This window comes from Physella acuta, unplaced genomic scaffold (genome assembly GCF_028476545.2).
Source record: "Physella acuta isolate Inbredline_101_S28 unplaced genomic scaffold, ASM2847654v3 ptg001272l, whole genome shotgun sequence".
Taxonomy (NCBI): domain Eukaryota; kingdom Metazoa; phylum Mollusca; class Gastropoda; family Physidae; genus Physella; species Physella acuta.
Genome location: NW_026732787.1, coordinates 290,521 through 309,310, shown reverse-complemented (window position 1 = coordinate 309,310; position 18,790 = coordinate 290,521). Strand labels below are relative to the sequence as shown.

Sequence of the window (18,790 nt, the reverse complement as noted above, 5' to 3'; positions counted from 1 at the left end):
GTATTGATGCATTGTGTTAAAAATAATTCAATAGATGATTAAAATGGCTTGTTAATTGCCAATTTTTTTCGCACAGTAGTTCAAAATCATTTTGAAGATTGTCAATATCTTTGTGGTGATTGTCAGTATATTGGTGGAGTAAGGCTATAATCTTGGTGTAGATGGCCAATACCTTGATGAAGATGGCCAATATCTTGATGGAGATTGCCATTACCTTGGTTGAATAGGCATATTTCTTAATGGCGATGGTCAATATCTTGGTGGAGATGGCCAATATCGTGGTGAAGATTGTCAATATCTTGGTAGAGATGGCCAGTATCTTGGTTGAGATGGCCAATATCTCAGTGGAGATGGCTAATATGTTGGTTGAGCTTGCCAATACTTAATAGGAGTAGGCCTATATTTTAATGAAAATCGCCATAATCCTGGGGAGTAGATCTATATGGTATTCAAGATGGTCAATATCTTGGTAGAGATGGCCAATATCTCAGTGGAGGTGGCCAATATCTTGTTGGAGACGGCCAATATCTTGGTGGAGATGGCAAATAAATTGGTGAATATGACCTATATCCTGGTGGATATGGATAAATTACAGCCCAATTTGTGCTGAACCGCGAGAATAATGCTCACATTGATCGAATTTATCCAACCCAAATTGATTAGACAAATAGTCAATCTAAGACCTGTTCAATTTTACAAGTTAGGTGATTAGATTTTACAAGCTGGTGTATTTTAGTTAAGGGATTAGAGAATAGTTGGGCTCTTCAAATCCTTTTTACATGGAATTTGTAAACGTGTTTTTAAGATTACTTTACACACAATCTGAGAGTATCTGCTTGTAATGATTTTACCCTGGTTTTCTACATTTTTTCAAAAGCAATTCTTGCATTATTAGTTAGAAGAAATGGTGTAATGCAAAAGAAACTGATTGAATTTAAAAACAAAATGTGAATGTCGCTTTAAACTGAATGATGTGGCTGACAACGTAGAGTAATTTTTGCACGACCATAAAGTGACTGCGAAGTAAAATTACTTTCCTAACTATATTTTCGCGTTTTAGAAAACTTTTAATAAATTGTGATAGCAATTGATTAAAATACTCGATGTAGACAGATTTTAGACAAGATTTTGGAAAAAATATTAATGTTTTAAGAAAAACTCAACTGACTATTTAAGGGGGATTTGTAGGCTGAGGTGTGAAGTCATTTTATGAGGGGGAAGAATTTTTGTGACGATATGTTACAGTGGGGAGAAAGGGGGAGGTAGAAAGCTTGACGTCATTCGTAGATGACCCCCGAAAGGAAACCTATAATTTTGATGTAATACTTTAATATACAATTTCGTTAATTAAAAAATAAACGAAGTTACCGCGGTCTCAGAAAAACATGCTGACAGACACCATTGTATAACTATGTTTTTCAGACTCAGTGAGGTGTAAAACGTCGAGATTTATCAAAATCACGATAGCAATGTTTTGCACGCTCACAATAGTTCACCTGTACGCTGTACACGAAAAAGTAAAAATGAATGCTTGTGGATGGGTCGATGAGATTAAGCAGAACATCTGTTACTTGTTCAGGTGATATACGATATGATATGAACATGCATGGGACGGAGTGGCCTAGCTTTAGAGAACTGGACTGCTAACCCGTAAATCTTGATTTCGAATCCGGGTTCAAGTCAGTAGACCGCCCCAGAGTCTAACCAACTATGATGGATACCTAACTCACGTTATGGAAATTAAAGGCGGCTTGCCATTGAGTTAAACACATACCTTCAAATGCCGAGATCAAGAAACATAACACTACTTCATCTGCCCATTAGGGTATTAAAGACTAATAAATGACCACACTATCCTTCATATGCCGAGGTCACAGAAACAAGTTAATTCTACTTCACTTGGCCTGTAGACCGTCAGGTTTGAAAGGTAACTGTACTAGCTTATAAATAACCAGGACATATTAGCAAACACTGCCTTACTTACACGTACGCAAAACACATATGTATATGTTGTAATACACTCAATGAAATAAAAAGCAACGGACACATGTGTGTGGTGCATTTATGGGCATTGTATCTATATTTATAAAAAGCAAATCTTGTGGCGTACGTACGTATTGTTGTCATGATCGATTGTTCGGTATAGAAATCTAAACACGATCATAGATTCGTTTCATTTTCGCCATGCCTGATTTTACCAAAAATGATGGTCATTGCGCACTTTCTGTTTAAATTGTTGTTAATTTTTCAAATATTTGTATAGGGCGTATAGGCGACCTCATTACCTCCATTGTTAGGTCTTTGTAATTTAAATATTTTGCACTGTGGTTCATCGCCTGTGTCCTAAATGAACACGTACCCGAATGCAACAAATGCCCGAATGGACACTTGGCCGAATGCAACAAATGACCGAATGGACATTTGCGCAAATGAGACAAATGACTGGCATTCTGGCAAGTGGCTTACGGGAAAATGTCCGGCTCTCTGTCAACACACTTAACTGCAAACGTTTCCTAAGTGTGTGATATATCACATCAAATAAAAGGAAATCCAGTGATAATCTAAAAAACAAGCACAAAACTGAAGTTAAATATATTTTATTCGACAAATGAAATTATTTAAAAATAAACCTTCTCCATAATTATAAAGTAAACCCACAATACACAACACAATCCATATATAAAACATGTTATAAGTCATCGTGTAACAAACACTTAAAGACGGTTTAATATACACATTATGTTACACACCGGTCCTTCTCAAAACAAAATTGTGTCAATAACTATATTGACAATAGGTGGTTATATAAATCCTTATGGCTTTTTGATTAATCGGAAATAGTGTAAAATACTACTTCCGAGCACCGGAAATCACTCAAAATTTGACAGAACCCAAAGCAAAAGATCTTTTACTTATAAATGAAGTTTTGTTTATCTAACTCAAACTTTAATTACGTTATATGCTTTTGAGAAGCCGAAAGTAGAATAAGTGCCAATTTCGTTTACCAGTAGTCGCTGAAGTGTTAAAAGAAAAAAAAAATTTTGATAAAATACTTATACATGAAATTTCACAAACCTAGCTTAACCGTTTTTTTACGGAATTAAGTTCTGAATACATTCTTTCTTAAACAATGGGTTACTATATTGCTTTTGGCTTTTATCGATAGAAATTCAGATTTGTATAGTATTAATAGCCCAAGTATGTATTGGTACTTCTAAGTACCGCAAGGAATGTAAGATATTTTTTTCCAATTTTTTTTTTACAAAACTGGAACCAACTGTACAATGTATTATCTAATAACACGGTAATCCTCATAACCATTATTTTTGTATTTTTCACACAAAAACACAACAAAAAAGAATATTTTGAGTTCGATTACCTATTGATTCTAGATTTGACATTATATTACATTAAACCTAACCTTAACCACTAAGTAATATAATGGCTCGATTAAATCTAGATTTAAGTTAAGTGATAAACTAGGCCTGCAATGATTGCCAAACTATGTTTTTCCGACTCAGGGAGGTCTAAAACGTCGAGATATGCAAAAATCTCGATTTTTTGTTTTCACTATTACAATTTTTTCTCTATTGGCCTACTTCGTATACGAGATTTTAAAAAGTCGAGATTTTAACAAATCTCGACGTTTTACAACTCCTGAGTCGGAGAGTCATAGTTTTGTAATTTAGTCCTTATGTCTCGGTGCGTGTGCGTATTTGTGTATATATGTGTGTATGTGTGTGTGTCTATGAACACTATAGCTTGACTACCGCTACAGCTAGTTTGATGAAATAAATTATTTTCAATCTTTTTTTTATTAGATCCAAATGTTTTCTTTGTTTATTTTTATATGTAGACAAAGAATTTAAGTAATTAGAAGTTTAGAATTTCTGATGCAGTAGCGTACGTTTTGATAAATAAAATTGATAGATAAAAGTTTTCCATATTATACACTTTAATAAGATTTTTTCCAGGTAATAACGGTGCTCGAGCTATCACCTTACAAAATGGCAATTTTTTTTTTCATCTGAAAGTGATCAACCTAATTCAAGAACATTAAAAAATGTATAGTTATCAAAGGCCGCGGTTCAGCAAGGTCAATTTTCGGTATCTTTAAATTTGATTATTGAAATAATTCTAATTATCCTGTCAAAACGAGAGTGAACAGCAAACTTTCTCAAGAACAATTTCACTGGAATTTACCTCCAGTACCCGATCAAATAGGTGTTAACAATAATCAAACATCCCCCCCCCCCCCACTTTACTTTTATAGATATGGATAACGAGCATTTTTTAAATCGATTATTCCAAGAATTAAAATAAACTTTTAAATAAAGCTTATACATGTCCACATCATGCATATGTGGTTGCACGAGCTAAATTTACCTGTCTGAGAAAACATACAATTATGTTGAAACCATGTCTTAAAATAGTTTTCTAAATTAAAGATTGATCAACTCTAACAAACGATATTTAATCTTTTAGGCATCTGTCGTCTAATGATCTAATTCTGTCAATCCAACAACGTGGCTAACACAAGTTTTAGGAGCCTGTGGCAAACACACCATCTCCAAACGAGCTGACTGAACACAACATGTTCCTTACAGGTCTACTAGCTGTTGCACTTATAATCAAACTACAATCTCTATACACAGGCGCTAAGGAGTTGAACGGTGAGTCATTGTTTCTTTTATATATATACTAGCGTACCCGTCTCGCGCGTTGCCGCGGTGATAGAAGGAGGGTTTCATCCATACGTTACCAAGTTACCAATCCTATACACAAATAAACAGGATTTTTTTCTTTAACACGTAAAAACATTATTTGACGTGTTTTAAATATCAGTGCAATATGCTAGCGTTACTAATGGTCTATTATTAGATGCTCGATCTCAATTTCTGACTGGATTGTCTAAGAATAGGTGCTTATTGCATCATTCGCAAAGTGACGAAATTCTACAGTAGGCTCCTCATATTCAAAAAGTTATTTTTTCATCTTTCGCAAGGTAACGAAACTGTACAGAAGGATTTCCTCGCTTTACAGGGTTATTTTTAGAAGCCTGTTGTAGTTTTTCCGCTGAATATAGTAGTACCCCTTACTCGCTATGCAGAACGCTCGATTAACGGATGCCAAGTGCCAACTTAGTCGCTCTAAAACTCTGGGCGCCAAACCGTGTGTTGACGAAAGTTGTGCCCTATATGGCGCCGCCCGTAAGAAACTTTAGTTTTCTTTTTCGAAGAAATATTCTCGGGAGTATTCTCATCTACTCCCTAAAGTTTCATGGCTCTCGGATGAACCACATCCGAGGTTTTTTTTTAATATTCCGTGTATAGAGAAAAAAAATCGCTCCCCACGGAGGGGGGGGGGTGCCGCCTTTGCAATATTAAATAATATTTTTTTGCAGAACCCTACCATTGAGTGATCTAATCATCTCCCCAAAGTTTCATGGTACACGGATGAACGGTGTGAAACCGAAATTTTATAAACCGTATATAGAGAAAAATGGTAGCCGCCCGTGGCGCCGCCCATGCGAAATTAAAAAAGGATTTTTTTTTACAGAACCCTTCCCTGAATTGTTCTAATCAACTCCCCCAAAGTCTCATGGCTATCAGATAACGGTGTCACACCAAAATCGACTTATTTTTATAAACCGTATATAGAGAAAAATCGCACCCTCCTGTGGCGCCGCCCTTGCGAAATTTAAAAATTAATTTTTTATAGAACCCTTCCCCTTCATGGTACACGGATGAACGGTGTGAAACCGAAATTTTATAAACCGTATATAGAGAAAAATGGTAGCAGCCCGTGGCGCCGCCCTTGCGAAATTAAAAAAGGATTTTTTTACAGAACCCTTCCCTGGAGTAGTATAATGAACTCCCCAAAGTCTCATGGCTATCGGATGAACGATGCCAAACCAAAATCGTCTTTTATTTTTATATACCGTATATAGAAAAAAACAAATCGCGCCGTGTCGAGGCGCCACCCCTCAAATTTAAATTTTTTTTCTTTCACAGATACCTCCCCAGGTATGTTCTCAACAAATTACTAAAGTTTCATGGCGATCGTGTGAACGGTATCACGGCAATTCACTTTTATTATTTTTATATACCGTATATAGAGAAAAATCGGACCCTCCCCTGGCGCCGCCCTTGCGAAATTAAAAATTATATTTTTACAGAACCCTTTCCAAGAGTGGTATAATGAACTCCCCAAAGTCTCATGGCTATCGGATGAACAGTGTGAAATCCAAATAGACTTTTATTTTTATATACCGTATATAGAGAAAAAGAAATCGCGCCCTGCCGGGGCGCCACCCCTGCGAATTTGAAATTTTTTTTTCGCAGAAACCTCCCCAGGAATATTCTCAACAACTTCCCAAAGTTTCACGGCGATGTGATAAGAGGTGTGGTAATGCATAAAAGACACACAGACAGACACACACACAGACACACACACACATACATTGCTTTATATATATATATATATATATATATATATATATATATATATATATATATATATATATATATACTATATACGAGCTGACCCTCGACGTAGTAGACGCCGCCATCTAGTTGTTTTATTTTCTGCTTATCAGCAATTCATAATTTTTTAATTCAACACAACCCCCTCCCGCCCTCTCCCCCCTCCTGTCCAGTGAAAGAAGCCATTTACATTTACAGACAAAGAAAAGATCAATCATAAATTGTTACATCTATTTCGTTTCAAATCGTTTAATACTAAATTATCTGCCCCTAATAGCCGTCACCAACCTGGCTCTACGATAGTTAACATTCGGTGTGAACCACAGTTCACCTGACAGGTGGGGATGCGGGTGGTGGCGAAGCTGCGTGGTGTTTTCTAATGTCTCTACGAAGAGAATTATATATATTATAGGTATATATGTGTATGTGTATCAGTTGCATTATAATGTTTGTTTATAAGTGGCAACATATTATACAATAACATGGAGTACATTTCAACAGTCGAGGTAAACATAGGAACCTATTTAGTGTAAGAAAAACCCTTGGTGCTAAGCAAAAAGAGGCTGGCGAAGAGAGGGGAAGTGTTAGAATGTTTGTTTATAAGTGGCAACATATTATACAATAACATGAAGTATAATTCAACAGTCGAGGTAAACATAGGAACCTAATTAGTGTAAGAAAAACCCTTGGTGCTAAGCAACGAGAGGCTGGCGCAGAGAGGGGAAGTGTTAGAAGTAATGGCTTTTTAAAAAAAAATTAAACATTATTCTCCACATTTTTTTAATAGTATTATTATTTTTTAACTCCAAAACTAGGAGTTTACGATGCACCACATTGTCCAGTACAAAGGTGTCTGACTGAGTCTCAGGTAAGTGTTTTGTATTTTGTTTCTTGGCCTTCTATCAAACTAATTAATTAAAATAAATACTATTGGACTATATTAAATTAATATTCTCATTAAAACGGATTCTGTTCTTAGTTGCTTTTTCTCATTATAATCAGCACTAAATTTATTTTATATCATAGTACATAAAGATATAGAATATATAATTGTAAGAGTATTATTAATTTTAAAGTTTAAAACCTAATCAAAGAAATCAAACGCAATTGCAATATTTTTTTCAAAAAGTAATACACGTTAAAAAATTTAGTAAAAAAATTAACACTATTCAGATCTACAAGACGGCATACTTATTCTAAATACTTCAACACATACCGTATTTCTACACACACACACACACACACGCACGTACGCACGCACACACACACACACACACACACATATATATATATATATATATATATATATATATATATATATATACTAGACTACCCGTTATCTAGTTAGATAACAGTGGGTTTCGGGGGGGGGGGGGGGTTATCCATAAGTGACATCACATCTGCCAGCACTTTTCATCCCAAAATAACCAGACCCCACATTAAAAAAGACGTTTTTTATATTTTAAAAACTCTACTAAACTCTACTTCACCTGCACAGTGCCCCGACAAGTCTCAGGCATGTTTGTATTTTAAAAAATCAAGATTCCGGCCGAGCATGGCTCTGACCTCACTATCCCTTCATATGCAGAGAACATAGAAACAGGTGAACTCTACTTCACCTGCCCTGTGCCCCGCGAGGTCCTGATAGTCAACCTTATCATTCACATATAGGCTTTATGAAAAAATAATTGAAAACATTGTAGTAAAAAAAAATAATTAAACTATTACTAAATTCATTGTTCTAAACTTTTATAATTAATTTGGTTAATCTACCAATGAATATATCAATAAATTAATTAAGGGCTTTAAATTAGTTTGTAATTAACAGTGTGTTTAAGACAGAACAATATTTACCACCCAAAATCCTATTTTATAGCTCTACACATAATGCAGATTCTCCCCAATAACAAATCAAAAAACAAATAAAAAAGTGAGTTATCAAACGTCACTACTCAGTCAAAGTTAAGCCATTGTTCTAAAACTTTAAAATTAATGTGGTTAATCAACCAATGAATAAATCAATAAATTAATTAACGTCTTTAAATAAATGTGTGATTAACAGTCTGTCTGAAAACAAACATTCTTCTCTACCTACATAATATTTTACAGTTCTTCATATAGCGTAGATATATTTACAATAGCCAATCAGACAAACATTATTTAAAAGTATATTTAAATTCTTGCCGTAATAAAAATGTAGAAATGTTCGACATTGTTTTAGGCTGTCTTTCTAACTGTGCTGTGTTGTAGATGATACGCTTTTCGTGTGTTAAACGTTCTATGATGTTAACACAATTACGCTTCTTTATTTATAAATAAGTTTTGTTCGGTAAACTTCTATAATTACAAAATGTATGTGAATCAAAAATCAGTTTGTAATCAAACTTGGCTAAGAGTAACATGTGATGGTGGGTCAGACATACTAGTTGCATAACTTACACATCACCACTTCCTATTTTTAATATTTTATTTTTTTCTTCATTTGTATTGTACTTTGTGGAGTTATGATTGATGTTATGCACATGTATTTTTGTATACTATCAATAGTTTATTTTGCAAGGGCTTTAGTTATCAAAAAGCACCTTAATCAAAAAGAGAAGTCGTTTTTAAAGTTCGGGGGGGGGGGGGGGGGGGTAGGGGGGACACATGAATTTAATTATCCACTTAAAACTTCAATACTTTTTGGCAAAGTTGGTTAACACTTTAGATTAAATCCCAGTTCTAAATGTAAAAAACAACAAACTCACCACGAAATAAACTTTCTTGAATATACTTATATAACACTACGGGGGATGGCAACTCGGGATATAGTCATGATTTTCAATCCATTTTTAATTACTTCAATTGTTAAAATACAATAGAATATCGTAGAAAAACATTGCGCAACAAGTGAAGGGCAAACAATGGGCGTAATAGTCTGGATTATTAGTAATAACTAAAAATTTGACAGAAGGCAGGGATATATACGAGAAAGTAAAAAGGATCTGATTTTTACAAGCTTTTGTTTAACTCACTTCCTCTGTCAGTCGTCAGTCGTCAGTCTGTCTAGATCAAAGCGCCGGAGCGAAAATTCGGACACTTCTAATTGACAGATACGGCTCACAGTTGGCTCGTGGTAAAGAAATGAAGACAATGCAATCTGAAATTAAATTTGACTTAATTGGATGCCTAGTTAATGTTTTATGAATAAATTAAAATTTTGACCGAATTAGTAGGTTTTTTACCCAACCACACCACACGCGTCAAAACTTTCAATAGCGCGTCATCACGTTCAATAGGCACGCAATGATTTTTAATCATGTAACTCTATTGTAAAATTAATAAAACAAGTAAATTAATGAAAAAAAAAACTCGTATAAAAAAGTTTTAATAACAAAGTAGAAAAAGTACCAATTCCAGGGATTTAAAACTTTTACTTATATATTAAATTTCGTCTATCTATCGTTATAGTACTCAAGTTATAGGCTTTTCAAAAATCAAAAGTCGAATAAATTCCACTCCCGGTTGATGAAATTTCATATATTTTATGAAATTCGTAGATCTGTATTAACTTTTGAGCGATTTCGGATAACCGGAAGTGGTTATTTTTCTACTTTGAATTGTTCCAAAGCCTATAAATTGAGTACTGTTTCAGGTGGATAAATGAAATTTCACATGTAAGTAAAAGAGCTAATTCTCTACTTTCTGTCAAATTTTGAGTAATTTCCGTAGACCGAAGGTAGTAATTAACGCTATTTCCGATTTCTCAAAAAAAAAACAAAAAAACAACTAATGTAAATTTATAAAGTACTAATAAAATTGCGCACTATTATGCACATTTTATCTGGAGTTCATTTGGTGTGCAATTCTTTTTTCTACGAGAATTTATTCTATTTTAAAAACTTTAAGTTTTAAAAAGGATTAAATAATCATTTAGAAACAAGTTTTTTTGTGTGGAAATTTTCGAGACTTATACAATTAATGTGAATCAAAATCGACTTTTAATCAAACACTAGACTACCCGCTATCATTAGATAACTGTGGGTTTCGGGGGTCATCCATAAATGACATCACGTCAATCACTTATCATTACAAAATAACCAGACCCCACATTCAAAAAGGCGTCACACCTCAGACGTTTTTGTCTTTTAAAAACACTGACTTCGTCTGACAACATAATCTTTTCATATGCTGAGGTCACAAAAACAGGTCAACTCTACTTCACCTGCCCAGTGTCCTCCCAACTCAGACATGTTTTTGTCTGTTAAAACACAGAGCGTGGGTGTGACCACACTATCTCTTCATATGCTGTCGTCACAGGTGAACTTTACACCTACCCAACACTACTTCACCTGCCCAGTGTTCCGCCAAGTCTCAGACAACATGTTTTATTAAAAAAAAAACAGATTCCGGCCGAGCATGGCTCTGACCACACTAACCACGTTATATACTGAGGACAAAGAAACAGGTGAACTTTACTTCACCTGCCCTGTATCCGCTAAGTTCCAATAGGCAAAGGCAACATTATCATTCACAACTAAAAAAAAAAAAAAAGAAACAAGAAATACTGACAAGTCTAGAACCCATGCCACCCCTGCATGGTAACCTAATGTGGTAACCTCTTAGCTATCTAGGCTCGTACTCTGGAAAAGTTAATAAGTTATATTTTTTACTTCTACGCGGCGTAAGAATTTATGCGAATCAGCCCTAGAATTAGATCTAGAATTATTTCAAATTAATTTTTATCTTAAATTAGCAAATTGCATAGCAAAACAAACAGTTTTATATAAAATAATTAAGGCCTGAAATAGTTTAGTATATTATTATTCTAGTTGTAGATTCTATATGTAGAATTTACGTTAAATCTGGATCTAGATCTAGATGTAGAATTTAGAAAATCTAGATCTAGAGTCTACGTTGAGTCTAGATCTGGATCTAGATCTAGAATCTAGAACCTAGATAGAACCCATGCATTCTCGAATTAGAAGATCATTGAAGCTAAACAAAGATTTATATAAAATAAATAAGGCCTGAAATATATTCTAGATGTAGAATTTACATTAAGTCTAGTGACCTAGATTTAGATCTAGATCTAGATTCAAAACTTTTTCTTCCTTCGACTGCTGATCTGTAGATCTAGAGAAATGTATTGTATAATAAAATAAAAAGAAGTGTTAAAACATTGATAATAGTGTGGAAACGTAATAAAAATAGAAAACGGACGTTTTGTTAAAGTTATAGCCGACAGAAGATTAGTTTAAGAACGCGTTAAACATCTGAATCGGCAACTTGATCTTGGATTGAAGCCGCCGTTTATTGTACTAAAAAGTAATTAAATCATGTGACGTCGCTATTCCCACAAAGTAAAGTCAATGTTTTAAACTTTTAAAATTAATGTGGTTAATCTACCTATGAATAAATCAATTAATCAATTAACGTCTTTAAATAAATTTGTGATTAACAGTCTGTCTGAAAACAAAAATTATTCTCTACCTAAATACTATTTAACAGCTTTACACATTGAGCAGATTCTCTCCAGAAGTCAATCAGACAAACAAAAAAAAAATTCAAACATGTAAACAAACTTGAGTTTTAGTAGTATGTTGATAACCAGTGAGTACCATACGTCAACACCTCCAATTTTCAATTCACTTATTCATTTTCTTCATTTCTTTTCACTTTGTTAAGGTTTAATCGATTTTTATAAACTTTCAATGTTCTATAGCATCAAGAAATTTTGTTAAACATAGAAGCCCTTTATGATAAATGGATTAGATACAGTTATGGGTAAACTTATCAGTTCTCCGTTGGAGGAAACAACACTTAAATTATCCACACAATCCTAATATATTATAAAAATTCATAAAAACGTTTTAATATCCAGTTTTTATGTAATAAAGCACTAAAAAGTAAAAATAAATTATACACTACTATTTAAATAACTGTAAAGAAAAGTGTGAGTCACTTTAGTATCTATTGGATACCTTTACTAATATTTAGGAAGAGACCCACGCTGTTCACACCTACCCAACTCTACCTTCCCAATCTCCCGCCAAGTCTCAGACAACATGTTTTTATCGTTTAAAAAAAAATGATTCGGCCGAGCATGGCTCTGACCACACTATCCCTTCATACGCCGAGGACACAGAAATAAAGTCATTGTTCTGAATTTTTATAATTAATGTGGTTAATCTACCAATTAATATATCCATATATTAATTAACATCTTTAAATTAATTTGTCATTAACAGTTTTGGTAAAAAAAAAACACTGTTCTCTACCTAAATACTATTTTACAGCTCTACACATAATGCAGCTTCTCTCCAGTAACCAAACAAACAACCCCCCCCCTCCCCCCAAAAAATAATTAAATATTCAATAATGTAAACAAACTTAAGTTTTAGTAGTATATAGATAACCTAGTTTTAACTATGAACTTGACATGTGTACATTATTTTGATATCATCGTATCCATTTAAAAAAACAAACGCGTTTTTTCACAAATCCTTTTCTAGGCTACCAATTACTTTTGATTCATAAAATCGGTATCAAATTAAAGGTAAATAAATGTAGTATTATGCTAAGTATTATTTTCCGCAACATTCATTTTTTCAAAGATTATAACACCAATGTCCATTTTTTAAAGCCAGTTTGTGAGAAATTATCAATGAAGCCTTGCTATGCAGATCGGGAAGTTATGACAATGTTGGGGAAAAACTTCTTATGCGATACCAAAACTGACGGAGGTGGATGGATTGTTATCCAGGTATATGTTATGGAGGAACTGTAATTTTAATATATTAGTCACCCCTTTATATTTTTGTGACCAATGCTTTTATTAAAGAATGCAAGTTTTTATAAAATTGTCTTTTTTTCAGGTCACTTATTGTTTAATTTTTTATTAAAATTTTAAAAATAAAAATCTTCCAGCGTCGAATTAGCCCTGGTGTAAATTTTAATAAAAACTGGCAAACATACAAAGAAGGATTTGGCACGTTAAGTGGTGACTTCTGGATTGGACTGGATTTTATCTACTCGCTAATGACGGTGGGTAAAAACGGATCTGTTTCTTAATTAAATTTTAACGATATTAAGTGTTAAGTGTTAAACAGTTTCAAACTCCCCAATAGTTTAACCGTATTTTTGTACATTTCTTTCGCTTTTGTTTCATTACACACTGAGTACTGAAATTAAAATTAGGATAAATGACGTTTTCGAATAAACAAATTCAATTTTTATGCGTATGTCTTTAGACTAGCCTATTGCTGGAAGCGTAAAATAAATCCGAAAAATGATTCTATAACACTACGTTGGCGCTTAATGTCCATCCTTTTTTAAAATCGAATTTGTGAAAAATAAATTTTAAATATTGTTTTTTTTTTTGCTTTGTTATATAAATAATTTTATTAATCTCACAACTTATGATGTGTATGGTGTACCTTACTATCATTTACTCTTTACAGCAACACAAGTATGAGCTGAGAATTGATATGATGTATAAAAACAAACCCTACTACGCCAGATACCGCACCTTCAGCATTGCAAATGAAGCCGACCGCTTCCGTCTTACTATTTCTGATTACTATGGAACCGCTGGCAATTCATTAAGTGCACAGAATAACATGCAGTTCGCCACAATTGACATGCCTGACAGCAATGGTTGCGCAACAAAGTACAAAGCAGGCTGGTGGTATAACCGATGCTACAGTGCATATTTAAATGGTGTATGGGTTGAGACACGCCGATTTGAAGGCATTCACTGGGATGCACTAGGTCAGGGTGTCTTCCCTTTACAGTTAGCGGAGATGAAACTTCGAAAGAAGAATTATTAGTGCGGCTGTTAAGTCAAAGTTGTATTATCTACCAACCAGAGTTTCTTTTAGACATATATCTTTAAGGGTGGGGCACTTGAAGCTTTTAAGGGAGGGCCGACGGTACATTTGGTAGAGGTGTGGGGGATACACATCGGTTTTAGTATAAAGAAATTCCCTGTATAAACGGGACATTTTTTTAAAAAATTCATCATGATGGGGGTGTAGACATTCTTCAGAGGGAGGGAGGGAAAATTAATTGGTAATGCTTCAAACCCCCTTGAAGAGATGCGTGAAAGAAACTCTGCTACCACCTTTAAAAATGTGTTGCATATATGAATCAAATTAGTCTTAATTCATTAGAATTCTTATTTCATATGTTAAAAGATTTCAAGATTCGGACATAGGCTACCGTCAAAAATTGTCATGTTACTGTTATCTAAAATTATTGTATTGAAAATAATTATTTTGCATCTTGTATGTGGAAACATTAAAACTAAGTCAACATAAATCCTGTTCACAATCATTTTAAACATGTCAATAGCAGTTAAGTTCCTAGATTTAAAAAAAAAAAGCCTTGTTTTATGTTCCATTAAAACGTGTTTGTCTATTTGCAAATATACAATAAATATTTGTAATAAGTCCTTCATGACACATACTATGTAATGAAAATGAAGCCAATAAATCAATCTCCTCAGCTATTTAGCTGTGTAAGCTGCCAACGTCCACACATTTTTGGTATTCATAAAATCCACTTTAAAATTTAAAACTTTTCACATTCTATTCTATGATCGTGCAATTCATTGAAATACTTAGTAACTTTATATATAAAATCCCAAGTCCGTCATCTATTTTCCGAGGCTATGAGATCAGTATCTTTAACAATGCATGGTGAACCAAGAGATACGGGCTTTTGTTGAAAATAATGCTAGATTTATTAAATGTATAAATTAAATGGACAATGTAAGAAACCCATTTTGACAAAGATCACGATTTTGGTAAATTTCTGTTGCGTATATCCCGTAAAGAAAGATAAGCAAATCTGATTAAAAGCAATGTTATTCTTGATTTAAAGTATTTTGTATCAGTTACAACATTAAATTATACCTAACATGAATATTTACTTATTTAGTTGAAATCACTAAGATGAGCGATTAAAAAAATCGCTCATGATCTGTGAATTGAGTACTACTGTAGTAGTACATAAAACTAAAGGTATAGTTTATTTAGCAGGACGTAGAACTTTATGTGTAGCTTATGTGTTAGGGAGTAAAATTATACTAGTAACGAGTGTAGCATAAATCTGCGATGATTAGCAGACAGCCACATACATATCTGTGTAGTAATTAATGCATTGCTAAACGCCTGCTTTTATATGTATCCTTATTGAAATAAGTGTATCTGGCCACCTGGTTTGGACGTAGTCGATTGTTTGGTTACGTGACGACCTAGACCTAAGCTCTATAGTCCCGGCTCTAAACTCGTCATTTCCGGGTTTGTAAGAGTGCCAGCTGCAGTAATATTACAAACATACAAGATATTAATAAACATCGTCTTAACATTTGATCGCATTGAATCCTGGACAATATAAACTTTGGCTTAAGGAAGATCCATTAATTTTTGTTTTTTCTACTGCTTCGTTTTTAATTTTAACGTTCGAAGATATTTCATACACAACGATTAAGTATTGCGTTTTTAATTGTTTTGTACCATTAAGGCCTGTGACTCAAATATCAGCCTGCTTTTCTTTCTGGAAGTGCTTCCATAGCCTTTGTCCATTCACGAACAATCTGCAAAGATGCAGTTGCTCGAATTTAGAGTTGTCTCTCATGTCATCAGCTTTTTTATTCCATGTTAGAAACACAAATACGTACACAAACTCAAGAAAACACAAATACAAACAAACTGTTTGACAGCAGATATACAGACATTTAAAAGAACAGATACTTAAGCATAAAATACACACTAATACGAAAACGTACGAACATAAATAAACATACATACTAACAAACACAACATAGACGCTTACATGACACACACATAAACATACTAACACAAAGACAAACACAATCACGCACAGATATAAACACATAATCTAAACCGGCTAAATGTATTGATGCATTGTGTTAAAAAATAATTTAATAGATGGTAAAAACGGCTTGTAAATTGCCAATTCCTTCGTACAGGAGTTCAAAATCATTGTGAAGAATGTCATTTTCTTGGTGGTGATTGTCAGTATATTGGTGGAGTAAGGCTATACTCTTGGTGGAGATGGCCAATAACTTGGTGGAGATGACCATTCCCTTGTTGGAATAGGCATATTTTATGATGGCGATGGTCAATATATTGGTAGACATGGCCAATATCCTGGTTGAGATGGCCAATATCTTGATTGAGATGGCAAATAATTAATAGGAGTAGGCTTATATTTTGGTGAAAATCGCACAATCTTGGTGGGGTTGACCTATATCGTATTTAAGATGGCCAATATCTTGGTGGAAACGGCCAATATCTTGGTAGAGATGGCCATTATCTTGGTAGAGATAACACATAAATTGGTGGATATGACCTTTATCCTGGTGGATATGGATAAATTACAGCCCCATTTGTGCTGCACCACGAGAATAATGCTCACATTGATCGAAGTTATCCAAACTCAAATTGATTAGACTAATAGTCAATCTAAGACCTGAACATATTACAATCTTGATTTAATGTTGTTAGTGATAATTGAAAACCTTGTGCTTCAAACTGCAAGAAATCGCCTTATTGAATTCTGGATAAATTAGTATGTTAACAATACGTAGCACATGTTCAATTTTACAACTTAAGTGATTAGATTTTGCAAGCTGGTGTATTTTAGTTAAGAGATTCGTGAATAGTTGGGCTCTTCAAGTCCTTTTACATTGAATTTGTAAAATTATTTTTAAGATTACTTTACATACAATCTGTGAATATCTGCTTGAAATTATTTTACCTTGGTTTCTACATTGTTTTCAAAAACTATTCTTGCATTATTAGTTAGAAGAAATGTTGTAATGCAAAAGAAACTGATTGAATGTAAAAACAAAATGTGAATGTCGCTTTAAACTGAATGATGTGGCTGACAACGTAATGTAATTTTTGCACGACCATAAAGTGACTGCGAAGTTAAAATACTTTACTAACTATATTTTTGCGTTTTAGAAAACTTTTAATAAATTGTGATAGAAATTGATTAAAATACTCGATGTAGACAGATTTTAGACAAGATTTTGGAAAAATATCAATGTTTTAAGAAAAACTCAACTAACTATTTAAGGGGATTTGTAGGCTGAGGTGTGAAGTCATTTTTGGAGCGGGAAGGCTTTTTGTGACGATGTGTGGCAGTGGGGAGGAAGGGGGAGGTAAAAAGTTTTTAAAAAGCTTGACGTCATTTGTGGTTGACCAATGAAAGGAAACCTATAATTTTGATGTAATACTTTTACATACAATTTCTTTAATTAAAAAATAAACGAAGTTACCGCGGTCTCAGACAAACATGCTGACAGAAACTATTGTAAAACTGTGTTTTTCTGATTCAGTGAGGTGTAAAACGTCGAGATTTATCAAAATCACGATAGCAATGTTTTGCACGCTCACAATAGTTCACCTGTACGCTGTACACGAAAAAGTAAAAATGAATGCTTGTGGATGGGTCGATGAGATTAAGCAGAACATCTGTTACTTGTTCAGGTGATATACGATATGATATGAGCATGCATGGGACAGAGCGGCCTAGCTTTAGAGAACTGGACTGCTAACCCGTAAATCTCGATTTCGAATCCGGGTTCAAGTCAGTAGACCGCCCCAGAGTCCAACCAACTCTGATGGATACCTGACTCACGTTATGGAAATTAAAGGCGGCTTGACATTGAGTTAAACACATACCTTCAAATGCCGAGATCAAGAAACATGAACACTACTTCATCTGCACATTAGGATATTAAAGACTAATAAATGACCACACTATCCCTTCATATGCCGAGGTCACAGAAACACGTTAACTCTACTTCACTTGCCCCGTAAACCGTCAGGTTTGAAAGGTAACTTTACTAACTTGTAAATAACCAGGACATACTAGCAAACACTGCCTTAGGGGTCATCCATAAATGACGTCACGCTTTTTTTGACGATTTTTACCTCCCCCCCTCCCGTCCGTCACACGTCGTCACAAAAAGCCAGACCCCCCCCCCCCTAAAATGACGTCACACCTCAGCTTACAACCCCCCTCAAAACTGCAGTTGAATTTTTTTAAAACATCGATATTTTTCCAAAATCTTGTCTAAACTATTACAATTTATTAAAACAGTTATCTAAAACGCAAAATAACGTCTAAAATTCGTTTTCTAGCATTGCTTTTTTATAATGCAAAAATGTGACGTCGCAACATCTGACCCCCCCCCCCTCCCCCTCATCACACATCGTCACAAAATTACGGATCCCCCCTCCCCCCTACGAGTGTGACGTCATTTATGGATGACCCCTTACTTACAC

The 18,790-nt window shown here is 34.1% G+C and overlaps 1 protein-coding gene across 1 annotated transcript; it reads left to right on the top strand.

Annotated features, from left to right (window-relative positions):
- Positions 1 to 4,567: 4,567 nt before the first annotated feature.
- On the top strand, positions 4,568 to 14,730 carry LOC131957845 (ficolin-1-A-like). Its single transcript, XM_059322651.1, has 5 exons — positions 4,568 to 4,673; positions 7,301 to 7,353; positions 13,111 to 13,230; positions 13,395 to 13,511; positions 13,928 to 14,730. Exons 1-5 carry the CDS (start codon positions 4,595 to 4,597, stop codon positions 14,294 to 14,296), a joined length of 738 nt encoding a protein of 245 aa, XP_059178634.1. The 5' UTR covers positions 4,568 to 4,594; the 3' UTR covers positions 14,297 to 14,730.
- The last annotated feature ends 4,060 nt before the right edge of the window (positions 14,731 to 18,790 follow it).